Source organism: Borostomias antarcticus (genome assembly GCF_949987555.1).
Source record: "Borostomias antarcticus genome assembly, chromosome: 3".
In the NCBI taxonomy this organism is placed as follows: Eukaryota; Metazoa; Chordata; class Actinopteri; order Stomiiformes; family Stomiidae; genus Borostomias; species Borostomias antarcticus.
This window is the reverse complement of record NC_140236.1, coordinates 4856369-4880957: the sequence shown is the minus strand read 5'-3', so window position 1 is coordinate 4880957 and position 24589 is coordinate 4856369. Positions and strand designations below refer to the sequence as shown.

Below are 24589 nucleotides of genomic sequence, written 5' to 3'. Positions count from 1 at the left end.
CGGTGTGCACCGCACTGCCCCCCGCTGGCTGTGACCACCCATTCACCTCCACTCATTTTTACCTCCGCCTCAGTGAATCACAAGCCCCCCGAACACGGCCAGGACGGCCATTCACCTCCATTCATTTTTTGGACTAGGATTACACAAAACTAGCCCACTACATGAGCTAGGTCCACAGGGGGTCCAGATCTGGTAGCCAGAACAGGGCCACATATTCTGGCTACCAGATCTGGACCCCCGTGGACCGTAATTCATTGCTGTCCCAGATAGCAAGCGGATGTGTAATAATTCTGGGCCATATATGGGCCGGAACTAAGCCACAAGGGCCTGATCTGGCCTGTGTATGGCCCTGATCCGCTTGCTATCTGGGGTATGTGGGCTGAGGGTAAATGGGCTATGTGGCCCGTCACTGGGCCAGACCAATTTTGCTATGTGGGTACCAGACTGCTTTTCATGAAACTCAGTGGAGGGGTGTAGCATGGGACAATTTAGAACTCCTTCAATCTTGGCATGCACAGGGCCACGAAATGCATTCAGGGGCGGAGGTCTGTGCTCTCTGAGCACCATTTCTAGTTTGAATTATATAGTTCTAATGTAAGCTTGCCTACATCCTCTCAGTCTAGAAATTAAATTAAATAAACTGTAAAGCAGAGAGCAATATCCATTATTTGAGTTACATGTATACTGCATAATAATTTGTGCACAGACACATAAAATTGTTCTCCTTTCTAATCTCCAGTATATGCCAGCGGTAAAAGCCTGGAGCCAAATTTCCTGCTCTTCAGCAATTGAGAAAATTGGGCACCATTTATCACCATGCAAGTGTAAACTGTAGCAGTCACATAAATGGTCTATTCAAATTAGTAAAACAGAGGATTTCATTGTTTCTTTATTTTTCTATTCGTATGGCTGAAAGCAGGTTCTAGGTGCTATTACACATCAAAATACAGCAAGTATATAACCACACATGCAAGATCTATTTTTGTCCTTCAACATGCTACTCTTTCCAAACTCAAGACCCTTATCCATTCAATGATATCAGTTAGTATAGGGCCACGTTTCATGTAGTGTCAAAACTAATGTCAATCTTTTCAAAGTGATCTACAGAGTGATCCATAAAAGCAGGGGAGGCAATTCAGAGGACAGAAGATGAGCATCTGAATGTGACTGATTTGCACTGTTCATTGCCCAGGGATTAGAGTGTACAGCCTGAACAGTAATGCAGATTAAAAACACTGTGAATTACTATTGATTCCATTCCCGGTCCACATACTGTACACCATCATTTCAACATGTTAGCTGTATGACTGAAAAACAAGTCAATATCTAAATGGCAATGCAAGCAATGATGTGCTATAGAATCTCATAGGCATGATCAAGATGGAGAATTATGGTGGATAATATCGGTCTCATGCGGGACTAGTAATAGATGACATCCATCTTGCTCTCAGAGTGTTGTGATTATGGAAGCATTGAAGGGAATCCTCCCTATCATAGCCACAGTGATGGATGGAGTCCTCTCATATTGGTTCAGTTTCTTGGCGAGGGAGAACCTAGTTTGTTATAAATGATTTGAGGATGTGTGTCAGGCGGGCAATGGAGATGTAGAGCAATTATACCCAGACATATGGATTCTCACTTCAATGCCTGTATATACAACTGAAATTCAGTTGACCTTGATGTTTGATGAGCATGAAAGGAGTGTATTGTCATTAGAAGCACCTTTCTTTTCTTACCTGACCTAGTTTCAGCTTGTTTCTTTGGGATTTACTTATCTGACCAATAAATTATGTCTTTTGATCTTTTCAGAAGGTCTTTTGATCATTTCAGGGTGCTGGTATAATTGACCAAATACTGTACTTTCCTTTCTTTTCTCCTCATCATGTTCTCTTTGAGTGTGTGTGTGTGTGAGAGAGAGAGAGAGAGAGAGAGAGAGAGAGAGAGAGAGAGAGAGAGAGAGAGAGAGAGAGAGACAGAGGACAGAGGGGGCTGACTCAGCAAGATCGAGCAACATTGGAAGCGATATGCGCATGCCTGAACCTGGAGCTGGCGCCAAGCATGAAAGTTTTATTGGTGTGTTGGTGGTGGCAAGGGAGACCACATTGTTTGGGACTGTCTGAGGCAACTGGTCACATCATAACGGTAGCCTATCATAACGATGGATTGGCTTAGTTGACACTTTCATGTTTTGTCTAGTTTTTTTAGTTTTAGTTCTATGTTTTGTCTAGTCTTCGTAGATCGTAATGATCTCGCCGAAGTCCTAAACCAAGAAAGTGCACTTCTCAGCTGCACAAGAAACCAGCATCATGCCTCAACTGACTTTGAGAGGGCTGACTGTGGACTTCCCCTTCACTCCATATGAATGTCAGAAGGAATATATGACAAAAGTGATTGACTGTCTACAACAAGTGAGTGTGTCAAGTAGCAAGCGGTGTGAATTTGCCACTGGCTTGGTTCCGCTAGCTAACGTTAGCCTGTTAGCCACTAGCTACGTTAACTAGAGCTAGCAAAGATGTACTTTTCCTGTTGTGTAATTACGTTAGCTAACGTTAGGTAAGCTAACTGCTCATTTAGCCGATATGAAGTTAGCTAACAACTAGCCGACGTGCTAGTGTATAACTAATGTTACATCATCCATGCGCTTAGTGCTAGTTTGCTAACTCGTGGATAATGTACAAATACATTGGATAATGTATCTATCGTACCAATAACCCACAACGTAACGCTATATTTGGCGGTACTACCAGCCAGTACACTTGCACGTTTCATAGCTAGTGAGTTTGCACTAGCAGCTAGTTAATGGTGCGTTCGTTTATAACTGGGAGGTGGCAAATTGCGACTTGCTACTAGGAATGATTAAATAAAACACCTCATGAACTCGCACTTCCTCGTCGCAAATTCGGATATGTTTCTCAGCCCCCAGTTGCTCGAATGCACTAGATATAACTAGGTAAACTGTGATATAATGGTATATAGATATAACTAGGTAACTGTGATATAATGGTATATAGCTCGAATGCACACAGGTCGGAGGTAGGTATTTTGCCACTTGCGACTTGCCACCTCCGACCACAAACGAACGCACCATAACTTCAACTTCACAGGAAGTGTGTCATTGTTTGACTGTGGATTTGATAGACAGGAGGAGAGAAGAGCTGGGATTTTACCAGTCAGCAGTTTGCCTAACGTTACCATAACGTTAACCGACATTGCAAGGCCCTCAAGGGCTACAAATATACAACATCTCCTCTGCAGGTGGATAGCTACAGTGACACTTAACACTGAATGACAAAGATTTCTGTGTTTCAGAAGCAAAATGGCATTCTGGAGAGTCCGACGGGTACAGGTAAAACGCTGTGCCTTCTGTGTGCCACCCTTGGCTGGAGGGACCACTTCAAAGATACCATCTCTGCCCGCAAGATCGCAGAGAAACTGCATGGGAAAGAGCTTTTTGAGGACAGAGCCTTGTCTTCATGGGGTACCGCTGCAACAGATGGAGACACAACAAGTACGGGCAACCCACACTCTTGGCATCTGTCTCTCTGGAAATGAAAATGGTTTGAAATATCATACCAGTGCTGTTTGGCTTCTGCAGAATTCAGTTTTTATTCACATTGGTTTATAAATATATAATTCCATTACGTCAGCAATTGGTTGGCTTCTAAATAAGCTTTTCCAAAGTGCATTTCATGTTTCCTCTTTTTGCAAGGTTTACAGTTTTGGCCATTGTTTAGTTACATAATTCATAGAATATATACTGAACAGCTTGTCTTAATACAGTAGTGCATAAATAACTATGTAGGCCTTCATAATTATTATAATATCTATTTAATAATATAGTTATTATATCCTTAAATGTCCTTTCATTGTTGTCTTTGCCTCCTATAGCTTACTATACTGACATTCCAAAGATCATCTATGCATCCAGGACACACTCCCAGCTGACTCAGGTCATCAGCGAGTTAAAGAACACTTCGTACAAGTGAGCTTCTCAACTGTCTTTCATGAATCATGATATTTTATAATGATATCCAGTAATGTATAATTTGTGTAGACTATGTCAAGGTTAACCGTTTGATGTAAATGTTTTACAACCTCTGCAATAAATTGTATTTATTTGCCCATAATAAATAACCGATGTGTTGTGGCTGTTGCCTGCCCCCCAGACCGAAAGTTTGTGTGTTAGGATCCAGGGACCAGCTCTGTATCCATCCAGAAGTGATGCGACTGGAGAACAACAACCTAAAGGTACAGTGTGAGATCTAATGGCTGGCTGGATGCTTTTAGCTGATGCCATGTCAGGATGCGGCCTATGTGTAATGATATGCACGTCTTTACCAAAACATCTATCCTCTCTCCTAAAAGACCTTTCTGAATGCTTGGTTCTTCATCTGCATTGCCTGTATATTCGACTCACCTTGGAAAAAGTCAGTTAAATCACAATGATTCCGCATAGCACTGCATAGACATAATTACAATGTGTGTGTCTGTCCAGGTCCACATGTGTAGAGCCAAGGTCTCCACCAGATCCTGCATCTTTTACAATAACGTAGACGGTATGTGTGGGTTGTAGTACGTAAACATGTTCTACGTAGACTGTTCCTCAATGTTGTGAAGTCTAAACGTGTTGCACATGTACTGTACCAGAAATGTACCACGCATGCACCACACAATTTCATTTATTTATTTACCGATAATAACTATTGAATGGATATGCATATGGAGTTGATTTTTCCTTTTTCCCTCCAGAAAAAAGCACGGACAAAGAGCTGCTTAATACCATTATGGATATAGAGGATTTAGTGAAAGTCGGCAACAAGGAGAGGTCTGACATATTCTTTTCTTTTCCCTAACATTGCCAGCATAGCTACTAATAGGTACATTTAGTCCTGTCGGTGGAGTGCTTATTAGAATACTAATGTCTCAGGGGTATTCAACCTACGAGTGCAGGCAGTGGTAGCTAGCTGATGCTTGATAAAGCTTTGAGTTATAGCTGGCGCCATCAGCTGTATCAGCCCGCTGGGTTCTCTCTGAAGTGACACCCACTCTAGCAGCTCAGAACACCCAGGGAAACAGACTATGCATGTTTATTCATTCATTTGCATTGCAGCGTAGAGAGCGTAAGGACTAGAAGCACTGGAAGCTCCTTTTGGATAAGGCTGTGTGTTTTCCACCACAGTATGGTGAATTGCCACCCTATTTGTTTACAGAGACATTTCATTTTCTAACCTGTGCTTGAAATATTTGATTGTTGCCACCTTTACCATTTGAACCCAAGCATATTTCCTCTTTCTAGTACTTGTCTTCCTGCTAAAAGGATATCCGTATTGCATTTTAATAGTTTGTAGATTTGATACTACGAAATGTGATGGCATTGGTTCACTAAAGTATTCATCTTGTTTTTTTTTTTACTTTGTTTGTTTGTTTCGCTAGGATTTGTCCATACTACCTATCACGTTCCTTGAAACAGCAGGCAGACATTATATTCATGCCTTATAACTACCTCCTTGACCCAAAGGTGAGCCCAATCATCCACAATGCTTCTTAGAACAGAAAAGTATAATTTCTGTCATCTCTTGTTCCCACGAGAATGTAAGGAGAAACTGCGATGTCATGCTTTTTGAAAGTGTCTTTATTAAGTGCTCTTAAGCAGTTGCTGAGACATTCCCAGAGAACATGCACACACGCAGGTTTTTTTTTTGCGGTAGCCATTCAAAAAGCTTTTCAGAAGAGCTATGTGCTGTATCAGCATCATGGTATGATGATGAGGATGCAGGAACTTTAATGGTGTGTGTTTGTATCAAAATCAATAAGAGGATGTCATTAAATACATTTGTTTTAATGTTCTCATGTGTTTTAATTCCTGCCCTTTCCATAAAGGGAGATACATGTTTAATCCTCTTCCCCCTTTCTGGACAGAGTCGCAGAGCCCACAACATTGAGTTGAAAGGGGCAGTGGTCATTTTTGATGAAGCTCACAATGTGGTAAGGGACTGCTCATTTCCTTGACTTATTCATGAGCTCTAGAGGTCAGTGATAATTGATATTCCCCTTACTCCCTCCAACTGCCTTCGAAATTAGATTACAATATTCGAATGCCTACGGGTGCTGGAAATCCTTGAAAATGCTTGCATTTCAATGTGGTGTTTTCAATGTTTGAAAAGTGCTTGCATTTTGTATTAAGTACTGGAAACTCCTTGAAATTCTAATTACTAGGCTATTTTCATAATAAATCTATCTGACAGAATTTGTGTTGTAGAAATAAAATAAGTCGGAGGCATAAAAAGAAGGGAGTTTTGAAAAAGAGAGCAAGGAAGAGAGGAGACAGACAGTCCGAAAAAGAGAGAGAGAGAGGGAGAGGGAGAGAGAGGGAGGGAGAGAGACGTAAAGATGGGGGGGTGGGGGAGAAAAAAGAAGTGAGTGTTTTCTCTGGAACAAATAATATCACTAGGGCTGACTCATGTGCCTGAGCTGAATGAGGAATGATGAGAAGAAGACCAGGTCATTCCTCTGGCTAAGTTTGGGGCATCATTTACTGAAAACTGGCGCAGGCCTCCTCCCGGCGAATTCACAGGCTAATGATAGTCGATTTTCGGGAGGGAGGTGATACATTAGTACTAGTATTGTATGTAAATTATGGCATTTTAATTTATGGAATATGCAACTGCACAATACAAAGTGTTTGATTTTGTATACATTTTAAGGCTCAATGAGCTCATTGACTGCCCACATCAAAGAATACTGTTTATTTTGCATTCAATTGTCTATTGAAAGGAAACATCAATACATTTCTGCTTGATGTCTTCATAATGTTTTTTAGTAATGCTGATTGTGTGGACGGGACAGATGTATGGCATATTGCAAATAAAGCTACCTGGGCTCTAATCCCAGGACCCCCTCCGATTGGCGTACCCACACTGTCTCTGGTCTCGGTTTCCGTAAGAGTGTGAAAACGATCTTTTCTCCTCTGGGTGGTTACGCAACCTCACTCTGCCTGGTCTCGCTGTACTGCGTGCGGTCAGTGTGTTCCCCTACCTCAGACAGGACAGCGGCTCAAACTGAGCATGTGGTCGAAGGGGTGTGAGGTGTGACTCTGAGGTCATAATGCAGGGATCCTCCCAGACTGCCTCTGTCTATGGTGCAGTTCTGGAGGCCTGTGCAGCATCATGTGTTGTGGTGTAGTAGTCTTCTCCCGAACCTTGGTTATGTCTGAGTCCATATTTTCTAATTCAGCTGTTCCCTCTATAGGCTTATTTCCACTGTTGTGCCGAACCGATACCGTGCTCACACCGCGCCGCTCCGGGCCCGTGGGAACGGTTACAGTGTCTGTTTCCACCTCTCGGGCTGTTGTGTTCCACGGAATGTTGTTATTGTCGGTTGCCATGGTAGTTTGTTTTGTCTCTTCACATTTCTACTAAAGAACGGTTCTGCTTCACACAGTTAGACAACCGTGCCATGGGAACGGTTCTGCGAACGGTTCTGGGCCCAACCGGTCGCATGTGGAAACACCGTCGGAACGGTTACCCGGCGTGCTCAGAACGGTTCGGCACGACAGTGGAAATAAGGCTTATGAAAACCTTAATAGGGCCTGCAAATATGTTTAGCAAGTCATTAACAAGTATATTGTTACACCACATGTAGCTAGTTATAACTTTAATCTGTAGCTTCACCAATGTAAAACCAGAAGTTAATACAGAAGACTGTATTAACCCAAACATGTAGACCCTAACCTTCAATATGGATATAACTCCTAAGCCAAAAGACCACTCTCCCTAAGAACACCCTCTGCGTTCAAAACACATGTTTACTACCAGACAGCGACTTAAAGCAGGGCAAGCCCCCTCTAGCTTCAATCCATTACCATATCTGAACAAAACTCCCCACAAGTTGATTTATATCTGCGTTTTCATCTCAGGCACACTAGCGGCAGCCTCTTGTCTCCCTCCTCTTATTCCGTCTAGGAGTTTGCAGTAATTACTACCGTGAGAACAATCTGGAAAGCTGCCAACCGCTAGATTGCTGCCTGTCTCCGGGCCCACACTCTGATGGGCTACTGCAGTGCTATATATCACACTGGGCCCATGGCATCACACATGCATGGAAGCTGCTCTGCCAGGAACACTGGCTTCTAGGAACAGTGGGGTAGCTGATACATGTTACAGCTTGAGAATTAGATCATGGGTTTTGAGGGAGGGATGGATTATTTTCCCCTTCCAGGCTATTTAGCACATTGTTGTCTAATGCAGAGAGGATATGTTTTGGTTTATAGTCCTGATTGTGCACTTGAATTGGTGCATGGAATACCTCCAAGATTTCCAGATATACCGCGCATTCGTAAGATAGTGTGGCTCACTGTAAAGAATTGGAGCACTATTCCTTATTATTTATATACCTAAATAGGGATAATTTGTTTCAACTATAGAAGTTCTTAGTGGACCAAAAAGTCTTAACATGTTTCATTAAACAGCCTTTAACAGTTCATGTATTTAGGGGTTTGCGTTAAAATGCCTTAAATGTTGCCAATCCTCTGCTCCTTAAACGCCACTCACAGGAGAAGATGTGTGAGGAGTCTACGTCCTTTGACCTCACGCCCTATGACCTGGCGTCTGCCATCGACGCTGTGGACAAGCTGCTGGCGGAGCAGGCCGCGGGGGCTGGCCAAGGAGACGTCAACGAGGACTTCAATGTGGAATCCTCAAATCCAGGTCAGGACTAGGATTACTATAGTGTACACAATATGGACACCATCCTTCCGATGACAACTGCTTCTCATACTGTTTGAGTTGCCTGAATTGATTGATGATGCTTTCCTGTATGAAAAGTGTTACCTCTAAATATGTCCTTTATATGCTAGGGTTGAAGTTGGATGTAAACAGCATTGCCAAAATAAAAAGTAAGTTATTTTCTCCGTATGTTTATATGAGTATTTGTATCCCTTTGTACAGATGCGAAATTTTCCAAACAAAAGTTACAACTTCCTTTCTTTATAGAAATCCTGCTGGATCTGGAGGCTGCTATAGATTCCTTCGATGTTCCTGAGAAGGGAATCACCAAACCAGGAAGGTGTGCGACACTGAGATGTAGCAATAGCTGATGAAGTGTTTTCGATCAATATTTTAAAATCTTGTCATGCAAATTGATGTGCATAAAGCACATTCAACTCATGTTTGTTCTCTTTCACCACCCTGTTCTTGGTTTGCCCTTTAAAAACCTCCCCGCACCATGTCTGCTTCCAGCTTCATATACGAGCTGTTGGAGAGGGCGCACCTGAACTTCCAAACCAAGGGGGTCATTTTTGAAACCCTGGAGCAGATCACAGGACAGCTTGTAGGCCGTGAGTCTCACTTTATTGGTGTGATATATTTGTACATTTGGGTTGCCAAATGCTTTTTAGATGCATAGCAATGTATGCATGTAAAAACACAATAGAAGTAACAATATGTAGTATATTTAACTAATCAGTAACTAACAGTAAAAAGTTGCAGTAATAATAAAAAAAAATAAAAAAATTCTACATAGTAGGCGTGAGTGTGTGTGTGTGTGCGTGCGTGCAAATAGATACCACATCTATTTGCACGCACGCACACACACTCACTGTCACTGTCTGATTTCACCACTTCCATCTAATTGACAATCCTGTCCATGTAATTAACATTACAGTCCATGTAATTAACATTACTGTAGGCTTTCGGTTTCTTGGATGTCTTTGTGCGACACTCTTGGTTATGACAGTATGATGCAGTTCATCAGGTATTAAATGTCTGTGCTGTTGCAGCAGTCCACTTTCAACTTGGACAACTTCCACTCCCGATCACAGCTATATTCTCAGTGACTGAATAACCAAGTATCACTTTTTGTTTATTTTCAACAGGACCGGGAATTTTTATGAACACAGCTGGTTTGCAGAAATTCGCAGATATCATTCAGGTAGGCTACGATTTTTTGTTACCTCCGCCCCAGCGACAGCGCAGGGCGAGAGGTAATGTTTTCAGTTGTGTTTGCGGGTAGGTGGGTGCGTGCGTTTGTGTGTGGAAGGGTGTAGCACGGTCCAACTTAGAATCCATTACATTTTGGAGTGGATCCAAATTACGGGGCGGGTCCACGAGCCGCCCAAACACCGCCGGACTGGCCATTCACCTCCATTCATTTTTGGACTAGGATTACACAAAAACTACCTGACTGCTTTTCATGAAACTCGGTGGAGGGGTGTAGCATGGGCCAACTAACAAACCCTTAAACTCTGGGTTGGATCCAAATCACGGGGCGGGTCCACAAGCTGCCCAAACACGGCCCAGCCGGCCATTCCCATCCATTCATTTTTTGGACTAGGATTACACAAAAACTACCTGACTGCTTTTCATTAAACTCAGTGGAGGGGTGTTGCATGAGTCAATTTAGAACCCATTAAATTTTGGCGTGCACAGAGCCATGAAATGCATTCAGGGGCGGGGGTCTGTGCTCTCTGAGCACTATTTCTAGTTTTATCATGTTAACATTTTGCCGCATTAGATTCACATGCTTTTCTGTTCAGTAACAACTACCTTTTTCTTAGTGGAAGTGTTTCTTAGCTTGAATACAAAATAATTGAGCTTTTTTCATATTTTGATTTTGTTTTGAATTTGACAGAATTAAAACATGGCAAATAAACTGCTTGCTCCAAATGACTGCTTGCTCCAAACAACAATGCTAAATGTACATTTCAGTGTAATTTCTTTGCAATAATTTTTTTTGGGGAAAAAAATGTATGATGCTCGATTTCATGCAAACCTGTCATGAAACAATGTCATTTTTCCAAAATACTTAATCCATTATTTGTAATCTGTCTCTTCTGTCCAGTTTGAACATTTTGCATATTTTCTCTCCCTCCAGCTGGTGTTCTCTAGTCCTCCACTAGAGGGCGATGGAGAAGCATCCAAGCAGTCCAGATCTGCTCAGTTCATGCAGTCCAGAGCCACTCAGTTCAAGGTACATTTTTGCACTTGATTATTGTTTGCATTGAGTTTTCCCACAACAAATTTAACTTTGCGCTGCCTTGAGTCATTTTGGGAACTTTGTAAAATCTATCTAGGGTCACTATACTTGTAAATGCTTCATTAGATGAACTATGACTGCTTAATAAGGCCTAAATAGAAAGTGTCTGGGCCTGTGTTTGGTTATTGTGTGTGGATCGTTTTTGGTATTTATAATAATGGTGAGGTGTGGGGGGTGGACATTTAAAATGTTGTGTTTTGGCTTCGTCCATCCTCTTTTCAAATCATGCATTGTCTGTTTGTTACTTGTTTGTTGTTGTTACTTGTTGTCTATTGTTTGTTACTTGTTGAATATTGTTGTATGCTACTGTGCACTGTTCTGTGTTTGTTGTCCGCAAGCAGGTTTGAAGTAAACTGAAACTAAACTACTTTATAAGTTTGTGAATGCTGCTTAAGTCCATACAAGCCTATGATGCCCTTCGATGTCCCCAGGTCCACATTCATCGGGACACCAGCCATCAAAGGAAAAAACAAAACACTGATGTCTGGTCATCTAATCCATCCTCCAAAAAACAAGGCAGGTTACAGGACCATACCGGTCTAAATATGATTTGATCTCCTTAAACTAGTCACCCAACATATCACATATATCACATTACTGCAATCAATTTTCAGAGGCAAAGCTCACATTAAAAGATATTAGCATTTTTACTTACACTTCAAAAGTTGAACGTGATGGCTTTAAAATGTTTCTTTTTAATTATTCCCTCGTTGCGCTGAGAAACTCACCCCAGTTAGTTTCAAATACATTTCAGTAGTTTTTATTTGATATTACTTTCTTTTGAATCTCTCCTGCGCTATATTCTGTAATTCACCTACACTAGATTCTCTACCCAGCGTCCCTAGCAACAGCTACTATGTAAACAGGAAGAAGACAGACCGTTGGCATAGTTTTAGGAGATCAAATCATGTGTCACTGGTGGAATAATTTGTGCTGAAGCCACATAATAATTTCCAGTCATTGAGTTGTAATATTCCCACGCTGAACCTTTTAAATGTATTCATTATTATGTATTATTATTGTGTTACCATGACTGTCAGGTATGTTGTTTTATAGTCTAATACTCTGAGCATGTTTGCACTTGCTGTGACCCAGATACTGTAGGCACTTTGCCTCTGAGAATGACGGTGTGATTTGGTTTCAGTTCATGGGGGATATCCTGTAGGTTTATATTACCCTGTCCGTCTGTCTGTCTGTTCCAGGAAATATTCTGAGTTACTGGTGCTTCTCCCCTGGGTTCAGTATGCAGGAACTGAAGGAACAGGGTGTCCGTTGCATCATCCTCACCAGTGGAACCCTCTCGCCCCTCTCGTCTTTCACGTCCGAAATGCAGATGTAAGTGTGTGTGTGTGTGTGTGTTCCTTTGACGTTGTTACTCAGCTGTCGTGTCATTCATGACTATTTATTACTAATAATAAGTCATCCTCAGAGACTATGACAGCTACACACCTCAGTAACAAAATGACCTCATGTAATTACAGCCCGGGGACATCCTTCCCATTAGGGATGGGAGAAAAAAATCGATTCTGTTACAAATCGTGATTTTTGTGTGTGACGATTTTTAAATCGCCATGCTGCCCCAAAATCAATTCATAATTTTGGTATCGTGACACTAGTCAGAAGAAGCAGCAAACATGTCGGACGACAATGAGAAGATTCATGCTGCACCTCCACAATTCAAATCGCACATCTGGAAGAAATGCGGCTTTCATAACTCGGCAGGTAAAAAAAATCGCAATAAATTGTCATATCGAATCGCAATATTATTATTGTGATTGCCACAAAAATCGCAAAATAAATCGAATCGGCACCTAAGTATCGGGATAAAATCGAATCGGGAGGTCCCTGCCAATTCCCGTCCCTTCTTCCCATGCTTGTGAACGTGATATCTCATTGACGCCTTGAGGGAATTTCTTTACATTTGGCGTAAATGTCCACTTGGACTCGAGGATGAACTTATTTGATTTTGGTGGTCAAAGGTCAAGGTCACTGTGATCTCACATAAGACATTTTTGGTCATAACTCAAAAATTCCTACACTAATTATGACAAGGTTTCACACAAATGTCTAATGGGATAAAACGATTAAGTGATAACATTTTATATCCAGATATATAGAAGTTCAAAGGTCAACTTCAGCGTGATAGCAATGTTTTGCTTACTATTGTAGATGAGAAAATGATTTAATAGTCACATAGATTATAAATGTTCAATAAATAAAGACTGTTCTTGCAATGATTAAGCAAAATGTATTCATCATGTTCAATGTTTGGTTTCTGTAAAATGACCCTCAAAATCTTTACTACATCCATGGACAGACATGGATGTAAACTGCAACTTGACTTGTTGGCAGAAGCATTCAACCGCAAGGCGGTTTTGAGGCGAGTCAAACTGCCTTGACGCTTCTACTCCGAACTTGTTTACATTTTGGAGCGCCAAATGGGGACAAATCAATCTAAATTTAATCAGCTCCCTATCAAACTGCCCTGCCTGCAGTGTGCCATAGGAGCGTCAAATGAAGCACGTCAATTGACTCTTCAAGTGTGTTTGGGACTTTATAAATGGCATTTTAAACCAGTGTGCACTGGTTTAAAAACCTCTAAATCTTTGCACAGACGCTAGCCGAGAATTCACAACCTATTTGGGAAGGGAAAGACAAAAGAACAACTTGCCGTGACCATTATATCGATACAGGATTGTTTGTTTTCACTATCACACTGTGGTTTGACCTCATTCCTTCCCATGAATCCAGCTGCTCTCTCTCTCTCACAGACCCTTCGAGGTGTGCCTGGAAAACCCTCATGTGATTCAGCATGACCAAATATTTGTCAGCATCATCGATCGAGGCCCAGACAGTGTGCAGCTGAGCTCATCTTATGATAGGAGGTGGGAATGACCGCCTGCACACCAATGACGCACCTCCGCCACTTATTCACTAATGACCTCTCAATGACTTTTTAGAATTTACAATTTGGTAATTTAGCAGACGCTTTTATCCAAAGTGCCTTGTTCAACGATAGGAAATGATTGTCAAGTGAACTGGCCCAGTCTTGATCCAGCAACCTTTCAGCCAGCTCTTACCACGGGGCTACCCCATCATTCAGAAGAAATGTGCTTACCTGTGTGTCTGCTTTTGAAACCCATTAAATGCAGTCGGTATGTCACACAACAGGTTAAGACCTGTGGTAGAATTGTAAAAGAAATGTTTGGAAGAAAAGCCTTAGAGCTTATCACAGACTGCTGCATACCTGCTGAACGAGCAACACCCAAAACATATATTATAACTGTAAAATGACAACATCACAACTTCTTTGTTGTAGTAACGTATTTCCCTTACCCTATCTGAAAGGCTCTTAGGGATTTTTTGTTAAAAGGTTTGTTTGTTGAATACGTGACTAAATGCACCTCTAAAGGAAATTATGGAAACAACTCGGTAACACGTTTGTCTGTGTTTTAAAGGTTTGTCCCTGAAAACATGGCATCTCTAGGGAACACGGTTGGTAAGAGCAGCATGTTTAAGCCAGGTCACATCAGAATAGATGATATTTTGCTTCTGGTTTGTCTCAATGCTCCTGTGATGCAGTCAAATGTGTTCAACACTATTCCAAACCATATAATGAGTCCTGCTTCTCACTAGTCCATCTCTCCCTCCTCCTCTCTAGTGAATCTGGCCCGTGTGGTCCCTCATGGTCTGCTAGTCTTCTTCCCATCCTACCCTGTGATGGACAAGACCCTGGAGTTCTGGAGGGTGAGTTCAGGTCCAGCTCACCTCCATTTCAACCTTATCAGTGGAATTGATTTGAAATGCCATGCATGGATATCTATTGACAGTGATTTTCCTATCAGGATCTGGTGTTCAACTCCTAAATTAAAATGAACCTTTATATTTCTGTCCCCCTCGTAGCTTTGAGGCAGAGCTGAGCTGTAAAGGAGAGCCCTGTCTGTGGCCTTCGCTAACAAGGTTCCCTTTTCAATTTCTAGGCCAACGGACACGCAGACCGCATAGAGAACATGAAGCCTATGTTTGTGGAGCCCAGGGGAAAAGGGACCTTCACAGAGGTCAGTATTGTGTGGGTGTCTTGCGTGAGCAGCGTTTTTGTTTGATGTCTATTATTTCCCATCATTTTATTGCAGAAACCCTAGATAACAGCATGCGCAAACAAACCATTTTGGCTTTCCGGGAAACACTTGGTCCAAATCCAGCACCTGAATTGCCTCGCCCAGTCCATTTAGTACGAAAAAGCATCCTTAGCATCAGTGCACAATGTTATCAGATGACAGTAGAGGCAAGCCCCAACCCATGTCCATGTTCCATATCTAGGTGATTGATGGCTATTACGACAAAGTCAACGACCCGAAATCAAAGGGGGGCAGCTTCTTTGCCGTCTGCCGGGGAAAGGTAAGGCACATTTGTTTGTCCAGCTCAGTCTGTTGGGTCATCCTACAGTACTTCCTCTGGCCTGATGGTTTTATTGCACTCACTCGGGAGAAAGTCTTTTCCGAGGAACTGTAATTTACTTCTCCAAAAGGTCACTGCTCAGTAGAATAGGCACATATTATATTATACAAGCATTGATGCACTTAACATTTTCTGTCCTACACTATGGACTTTATGATTCCCAATCGCTAGAGCGCAATCAGGGGTTAAAACTAGCTTTTTGGCTTGCCAACCAGCTGGCTGGTAAGTGAAAAACAAATAGTAGGGCGCTGCCTCACGAGGGCGTGTCCTCTATCTATAGGGCGCACTGTCATGAGCTGTCTGTGTTTTCCCTCGCGAAGAAATCACCTGTTTGCGTGGTGAGGGAATCCCCTTTCTGCGTAGATTGACAGTCACTCTGCCACAATGCGCCTGTGAAATAAACCAGAAGTTTCGTAATAAATAGGTGTTTTCACTCGCGAAATAATCAAATTGACCGTCCCTCCGGTGGATTCAGGTCACTCTGGTGGATCTGTTGGATTCAGCCCATTGAATTGTAGTTATGCGCTGATGAAGATCATGCCCTACTGTAGACTGCTAATCCAATGCTTCACAAGCGCATTGTGGCAGAATGACTGTCAATCTAAGCAGGGGGGAGCTTCCCTCACCACACAAACAGGCGATTTCTTCGAGTGTAAACACCGACAGCTCACGACAGCGCGCCCTACAGAAGACACGCCTTCGTGAGGCGGCGCCCTAAGGAGGATGGCGCCCTAACGCCCTGCAAAAGATCTCGGCATGGCACTTTTCAACGTACAGTTTTCCCACACAAGGCAAACACCTTTTAAACAAATTCACACACTTCATCTGTTTCCGTATTTGGCAGGCGAGTGAGGGGCTGGATTTTGCCGATACGTACGGCAGAGGGGTCATCATCACAGGTCTCCCCTTCCCTCCGATGATGGACCCGCGGGTGATCCTGAAGATGCAGTTCCTGGACGAGATGTGCAGGAAGAGGGTCCCTGGGGTGAAGGTGAGCTGGCACCCCCCCCCCCCCCACACCTTCATTCAGTTCATCTCAACACTCTTTAGAGATGAGCTTTCATGCTAACATATCCACAAAAGTAACAGTGTAAATTGGTAATATCCATTTGCAAGTAACAGTTTGAACGTGCCACTCTCCACGTGCGTGTGTGTGCGTGTGTGTGTGCGCGTGTGTGTGTGCATGTTAATTGCGCAGCACTTGTCTGGGCAGGAGTGGTACAGACAACAGGCCTCCAGAGCAGTGAACCAGGCCATAGGTAGAGTGATCCGTCACAGAGAGGACTACGGGGCCATCTTCCTGTGTGACCACAGGTCAGCCCCCGTAAATTTACCCCTTCCATGAATACATTTGTCCTGTAAGAGCTGGATAGTTTTGGTCCTGCAGTCACCTTCTCCAATCTAGATGATCAGTTGTGACGTGTCTTATTTGAAAATCATTGAATTGAATTGGGCTATGATTCACACCCTTCACGTCAACGTAGGCGTTTAAACTGAGATTAGTACGTAATTCATTATTCTCTCTCCCCCAGGTTTAAAAGCACAGATGCTCGCTCCCAACTCCCCTCATGGTTGAGGCCCCACGTGCGCACGTACGACAACTTTGGGAACGTGGTCCGTGATGTAGCCCAGTTCTTCAGAGTGGCGCAAAAACTGGTACGCTATTACGACACAAGCATTAAGACCAATTATACTTCAATAGGAAAGGAGCTGGTAGTGCTGAAATACCAGGGCTGGAGGGATGCTGGGTTTTGAAACCTGAAATTTGTGCCAAGGAGAAGATTGTTCTTTGCTTCCCATTGGTTTTCCTTGAAGAGCGGAAGAGCGGATCGGTTTTATTTTGGTTTTATTGCGAGAATATTTGCTCATTTCATGGCCTTTTGCTGGTTGCTAGGATCACTTTGTCACCCTGTCTCTAACTCTGAATCAATTTCGAATTCCACGTCTGACCCCCTCAGACTTAACCTGACCCGCCAGCTGGTTTGTTGTGTTAGATTGCTAGCCCGCTACTACTAGCTAGCTAGGCACTAGCTACATATAAGTTCACGTGGTGGTCTATCACATTTATTTGCAAGCTTTGAATTGATGACAACTGACTAATCTGACATTTACACACCCATTTGAGTTGAGTTGAATGACACATTTTGGCCGAAGCCTGATCTTTGCTTGGGGGTTATTAAATGTAACAGAGGCCTCCTTCAGAGAAGAAGGCCAAGGTGGGGAGCTGTGGGAAGGTGGACTCTGCAGAGGCCGAGTGCTCCAGCTCCAGACCCGGCAACTCCTCACAGAGCACCACCCAGAACTCCAGTACCCAGAAGGCCAAAGCACACGATTTGCACGTGCCCAGTCTCAAAAGGCGACGACTAAGTGAGTACCACCTGGGATGACATATGTAGCTACACCTGTTTTTCATGTTTGCGTGTTTGGAGTTGCTCAACCAGGTAGTTACTGATTGTGTTATCCCCCTGATCAAGTCGGTGTCAATCAAGCAAGCAAAGCAATACCAGTTTCCTGTAAGAACTTGACATTAAGCAAAGCAATGGAGTTTCCTGTACAAACTTGAACATGACATTATTGCCTGTTTCCTGTAAGAACTGAACTTGTTAGCAGGGCACCTTAGGTCCCAGGTAAGGTGAAAGTGATGAATGAATAATTCCGGTTGCCCCTCCCCCCTTGCATCTCTGGCCCTGTCCCAGATGACCCCAGTGGAGGCGATGGCATGGCCAGGCTGTGTATCGAGTATGAGACGGAGATGGAAGCTGGCACAAGGAGGCCGGCCAGCCTGCTGGACGCCCTGGAGCACAGTGACCTCCGTAACAGAGATGACGAGGAGGCCCTGGTGGGAGAGGAGAAGGTACGCTTTGGCGCAATAACGCCCTGTTCTGGTTGACTGGCCGTTTACATGCTTCTTTCACACATCATCTTTGAAAGAATGCTTCTCGTTAGCAGTTTCTCTGTTCATCTGTTCGTGTGTGTCAGTCAAGAAGTCAATAATTCACCTGTTTAATTGATGCTACCTAGAGTTTGTCTCATCATGATGCTTTGCCATTGAGCAGACATTTCAAACATTTCAACATTCATCTTTCAACATTCATCTGTCTGGACTGTAGACTAATTAGCTAATGGGGCTGCTCAAATAAATACTTGAACTTCGACTAGTCGTTGGCTTTGGGGAAAAAAATTATAATTGATCTTCAAAATATTGATTGGATTAGTAGGCTACCGCAAAGCGACACGCGTCACCGAAACACAGGCCAAGTCAGGCAGGGCTTTTCCATTCCACTGCATTCTGGGAAGGGAAATGACAAACATAATGAATGTGTAATTACACTGTTTGGTGAGCTTGTGTTATTGAGTAGTCATGGTGAAAGAAATAATGATGACAACAATATTGTGTGATCTGACTCTCTCCAGGCCAACCGCTTGTCCACACTGTCTCTTCAATATGACAAACGAGTTGATGACGAGCTGCGTGGTGGCAAACGCAAAATCAAAGTGGTCCAAGGGTATCCACGGGTATGTATTCAGTATTATTTGAAATGTGTACTTTATTTAAGCAATAAACCACTCGAGGCCGTGTGTTATAGTGATTTTATAACAGCTAGGGGGCGTTGTTAGGCACGACGCGAAGCGGAGTGCCTAAAACCCCCCTAGCTGTTATAAAATCACTATAACACACGGCCTCGAGTGGTTTTTTGCTTTTATACAACGGTTACTACAGCTATTAGTGTAAAATAAACACACAGCAATGTAAAATATTAACATTTATTCAAAACGAAGCATCATTCCCTCAATTCCGCCACGCAAAATAGTTCCCCTAACAAAAGGGTTGCCAAGCAACAACAACAACTACAATGCATTGGATCAAATGGGAGGCGCGTTAATACTAAAAATTCACGTAACGCACGTGAGTGGTTCATCTGACAGAAGTGAAAGGTGTTGCGTGGTCTTATATTCAAGAAATACACAGGTATGACGCTTCCAGAGATGTGATTGGCTAACCCATCTGTACACGTCATAATAAATGGCAGACGTCATCAACAATGGTCAAGAGTTCAGACACGTGATCTTAGAAAGGGCGGTAAATCTTGAATAGGTTTCAGGTAGGGACAACAGAACGTGAGAAAGTCTGGGGTGTGTCGACCTCCTGGAGCTGTCATCCTGTTATAAATGAGGTTAGCACAGCTAGGCGTTTTGAATGTGAAAGGTTGAGGGAGGTAGAGTGAAACTGGGACACGCCTGAGGATAACAATTATCTATGACAAAAATAAGAAAACATTTCCTTCAAACCTTCCATCGCTCCCCTTTTTTTCTCCCCACCCTATCTCACCCTACCCCAGCAACTCCCCACCCCACTCCCCAAAATATCCCTCCCCCGAAATACCTCCAACCCACCGTTCCCATCACAGCCTTCCTCCCTACCAGGGTATGTTGGGGCAAGCCAGTGTCTTTGTTTACACGAGTAGTTAAATCCAAGATTGATCTATTGACTTATTACCCATAGAGTAATAAAACTGCTGGTGAGTGTAGAATCTGTTTGGACAGGATGAGGGACAATATATCACACACCGTTCTCCAGAAATCAGCCACTCCAGGGAACTCTCTCCCAAACCTTATGGAAGAATGTGCCAACTGAATTTTAGTGTACAGTTAGGTGAGGGTATGGGTTTTATTTTATGTAACAAATATGGAGTAAAGTACGTCCTATTTGTAAAATTGAATTGGATGACCTGGTGGTTGATATTCAGGCCTTCTGGAGGATAGCGACATGTTTTGCCAGATTAATTATCAAAACTGTTGTTATTAAGTGGTATATTCACTTCCCACACACTGTCAATGTGTGGAGGCTTTAAAGAAGCCTTGAGCAGAATGGAGTAAAAGTGTTGAGGCCTGACCCCTGGATCTAGTGAATGCAATGTGAAATGGATGTGTGCCTAGTGAGCTATTCTAGGGTACCCCGTTAAGTGCGCATCGCTGAAAAAAGGAGGTACCCGGTAAACTAAAGTGTCTCAATGTCTTGGAATGATCGGAAACCCTCATCCCCAAATAGATCAGAGAGTGTATGAACTCCATTGGAATAGATACAACGTATAACCTATGGGGGTGAACAGTGTATTTTCCTCTATAAGATGCGAAGATACACAAGCAGCCAGATCTAAGCATTTGGAGAGAGGACGCAGCACAAAAGACTAATACCCCTTCGCTTCCCTGAGTCAGAGTGACTTAAGTTGTGAGTGAAATTGCCCTATAAGGCCAAGTATCTGGTGTCTGGCTATAGGGCCTGACGTGACTACATAGTTATTGACTTTAGTTAGAGCCCTTAAGTCTGATGTCGCATTGTGGTGCAAACTGTGCCCAAATAAGGATTCTGGTTCTAAGCTTTCTTTCTCTAAGGGAAAAACTAATGGGATTTTACATGATTGAGGTATGTAGTTAACTTAGGATTTATGTACATTCTGCCTTACGTAAGTTCCTCTTACGACTAGCTACCACTGTATCTTTTGAATTCTGAAGCCAAAGTAATCATTTTGCTACACGTAAGCCAACACTTGTGCACATGTAACTGACATTACCACCACCAAGCTCTGCGCTCATCAGGATGCTACAACACTCTAGTTTCTCTCCTACTAGCTACAGTAAACCTGAGGTGAACATTAATAATAATAATAGATTTTATTTAAGAGACAACTTTCAAGACACCCAAGGACATTGTACATGGGCAGAGAAGAATACAGCAATAATACATAAAATAGATATAAAATACAGTAAATATACATATAATATATACAGTAAAATAATTGACGGGACATTAGAAGAATTGACAGGACAAGTTAAATACGTAAGGACAGTACAGTGAAGGACAGTGAACGCATGGGGAGATGGAAAATTAGGAGGGGGAGTGTAGGACAGACCGTTGGGAAGAGACATAAGTGGGATGCAGTTACAGTGAAGAGGTGGGTTTTGAGGTGGGATTTGAATGAGGCAAGTGAGTCCATTGGGTCAAACTGGTGCAGGAGGGGGGGGAGGGAGTTCCAGAGCCTGGGGTCGGTGCAGCTGAAGGCCCTTGCACCCATGGTGCTGAGGCGTGAGGTGAGGGTGGATAGGAGACCGGAAGAGGATGAGCGCAAGGAGCGGGAGGGAGTGTACTCATGGATTAACCCCATCTTCGTCATTTCACTGTCCAGCTAAGGTTAGCTTGACTACCCAGACTCCACACCTATCCACTCTGCCCATGGCAGCATCACTATCTATTGCAGATGATCTGACATCATTCAAGGATAATCAGAAAATAGTTTTTTGATGAAAAATGTGGTCTGGAAAGCTCTGGGGTGATGTACAAAAAAGTGCTGTTCACACGATGGGACCGGCCTTAAGTTCTAGTGACAGATAACAGCCAACAATTCCAAGCTGACTTTGCATGCTACTTGGGGAAGAAAGGAATCGCATATCAGCAGACATCATTGTTCCATTCACGTAATTAAACCCTGTTAAACAGGAACACAACAAGAAGTTGTGATCATTATAGCCAAGAAACACTTCAATATTTACTTCCTGGGCAGAGCCTAGTAGTGAAGATATGCATTAAATGTCAAAAGTGGTTTTCGTTTCCTCATTCACTGGAACATTTACTCAGCCTCTGATTCATAGCTTATGAAGTCCTCGTGCTTTTGCCTCGTCATTTCTCACCCTGCACTTCGTTTCAAACCTTTATTTTCACTCGAAAGAGTTCCCTCATTTACAGCGACGTCGAGCTTACAATAAAAATAGCCGCAGGTTAGACAAAAGGGGAACACCCATAACTACTTTCCAGAAGTACTGTGTTTTGTAACGATACTGAAATTCCCGCCAAATCACATTCCACCGAACAATACCAGTCCGTGCTGTTACTTATTATAACTCTAACCATTCCTGAAATCCCTTCCGTTTTATTTAGATTAGTCAGGTATACCCAAATATGCCGTGTCATTGCACTTCAAGTTTAAGAATGACTGGTCACCTTTGAGATGAACATGCAGTGACACTGTGGTGAGAGAGCTCTCTATGGCTTGAAATTCAGGACCACTACAGCGCTGGAGTCCAGGGCCGGATTATGACAATGTGGACCCTGGGGCTTTGACCAAGTTTAAGACCCCCCCCCCCCCCCCACACACACACACACACTCACCCACGTTAGTATAGCGCCTATACACCTGTCGCAGTGCTTCGCTTTTATTTTATCCAGACAAAGGCAGAACAGTCTGTCTGTATACTGTATAGGCTGATTTTCCTTCAAATAAAATTGTCGGTTACATTAAGCACATAGTGCTATTTCTAACAAGTAAGCCTACCTTCATCACACACAACACGCACCAACGATATACACTGCTACATACTCAAAATAACACCACCGCATCATATTACTCAAATCAGAATTTTGTCTTTGGGATATGTAAATCCAATTGGTCGACCAAACGGACCTAAACATGTCACCTCAGCATTAGACATTCACATTCAAAGCAGTTGGTGAGATACAGTATTTGATTAAAAAGAACTTTCAGCTCTTATTTCTTGCTTTTCGAGCTGAGAAGTCCACAATAACATCACTGAATTCCTACCAACCATGTCTAATATAGGTTCCATGCATTGCTTGCTGACATTAAATTAGCTATAAAATAGGTACTGTAGCTCGACTCCGTCAATCATCAAATGATTCAGAATCGATTCATGGATTCCAAAATCGATCTTTTATTTAATGAATGAATTCATAAATGAAGGAATGAATAGTTAATTAATTAAGCCCTAGTATTGATGTGTTGCATAACTTGGCAGTCATGTAATTAAGGTTACAGCAACAACAACAAAAAACAGGTTTTCGTAACACTAACCGAATCGATATCGAATCGAATTGAATCGTGATAATCGATTCTGAACCTTGTGAGGGTGGAATATTTTTGTTAAATTACCACAGTAATGCTGGCTTTTCATTCTACCAATTCTCTCTTTCAACCCCTCAAGAAAACCAGCCTGGTCACTGATGTGTCAGAGGAGACAAAAGCTGGAAAAGCAAAGTCATTCCTCGATGACATGAAGAGGTCGCTGAGTCAAGTGAATTTCCAGCGCATCATGCAAGCCCTGAAGATGTACAAGAAGACTGACAGCCTGGACGATCTGCTGACAGAGGCAGCTGATCTCTTTACTGCAGACAGCAATACACACAGTCTTCTCCGAGGTGTGTGTGTGTGTGTGTTTGTGTGTCTGTGTCTGTGTCTGTGTGTGTGTGTGTGTGTGTGTGTGTGTGTGTGTGTGTTTAGTGGTACTCATGTCACATAGCATGTGAGAGGACATGACTCTCACATAGCTAAACACTAAGACCATCATCACTGTATCATTTGTCCATTGATGAGCCACTCCAGTGTGACAGAGAGGGGGGCAGGTTTGGGATGTAGTAATAAGGCTACCCACAGAAAAGTCGGGCTATTTTATGATCACGTGTCAAATGACAATACTTTTATCATCATGACTAACACAGGAAGTTGGTCTCAGGAAGCTGAATCTCATTGAAACAAGAACACAGTGAACCCTGTTCCCCTACCCCTGACCCCTGATGCATGTCGTCATCATGGACAGTACAGTTGTTGAATGAAAGTGGTGGTCGTCTTGTTGAACTAGCTGTCAGTAAAATTGGTGTTGTGTTATATTTGCCTTGCTCTATCAAACTGATTGCGCTGTAAAGCAAATTTGAAGGTTACGCCAAAAAAACATAAAAGTTGTTTTCAATTGATACCAGTAGATGTGATAGATTAATTTTACCTAACCAAAACCAAGAGGAGAGAGCACATTAGTCCAGTCTTAGCTGCTCTGCATTGGCTTCCAGTAACATTTAGAGTTGATTTTAAGGTCCCCCTCCTTCTATACAAAGCCCTTAATGGGCGAGGATCAAGCTACATGGTTAACTCTCTAGTCAACTACGTGCCTTCAAGAACACTGCAATCATCCACTGCTGGTTTACTAGAAGTTTCCAGCAACAGTCAGAGGAAGATCGGGAGTGCAGCCTTTGTCAGTTATGGCCCAATATGGAACACAATACCTACAGTATAGATATCAGGGAAGCCAGCTCGCT

The 24589-nt window shown here is 42.8% G+C and overlaps 1 protein-coding gene across 1 annotated transcript in view; it reads left to right on the top strand.

The window, feature by feature from the left end:
• Positions 1-2306: 2306 nt before the first annotated feature.
• rtel1 (regulator of telomere elongation helicase 1) overlaps positions 2307-24589 on the top strand; it is a gene marked incomplete at its 5' end in the record, with an annotated part of 28558 nt that continues 6275 nt past the window's right edge. Inside the window, 28 exons of the mRNA XM_084436433.1 lie at positions 2307-2408; positions 3310-3508; positions 3889-3982; positions 4167-4248; positions 4496-4556; positions 4750-4825; positions 5434-5518; positions 5920-5985; positions 8552-8705; positions 8855-8893; positions 8991-9063; positions 9237-9334; positions 9872-9927; positions 10870-10965; positions 11463-11547; positions 12234-12366; positions 13803-13916; positions 14490-14530; positions 14693-14778; positions 15012-15089; positions 15352-15429; positions 16334-16480; positions 16688-16803; positions 17022-17145; positions 17679-17856; positions 18186-18343; positions 18904-19005; positions 23485-23698. Of these exons, the coding sequence (XP_084292559.1) occupies positions 2307-2408; positions 3310-3508; positions 3889-3982; positions 4167-4248; positions 4496-4556; positions 4750-4825; positions 5434-5518; positions 5920-5985; positions 8552-8705; positions 8855-8893; positions 8991-9063; positions 9237-9334; positions 9872-9927; positions 10870-10965; positions 11463-11547; positions 12234-12366; positions 13803-13916; positions 14490-14530; positions 14693-14778; positions 15012-15089; positions 15352-15429; positions 16334-16480; positions 16688-16803; positions 17022-17145; positions 17679-17856; positions 18186-18343; positions 18904-19005; positions 23485-23698 (2935 nt within the window). The remainder of the gene's footprint in view (positions 2409-3309; positions 3509-3888; positions 3983-4166; positions 4249-4495; positions 4557-4749; positions 4826-5433; positions 5519-5919; positions 5986-8551; positions 8706-8854; positions 8894-8990; positions 9064-9236; positions 9335-9871; positions 9928-10869; positions 10966-11462; positions 11548-12233; positions 12367-13802; positions 13917-14489; positions 14531-14692; positions 14779-15011; positions 15090-15351; positions 15430-16333; positions 16481-16687; positions 16804-17021; positions 17146-17678; positions 17857-18185; positions 18344-18903; positions 19006-23484; positions 23699-24589) is intronic.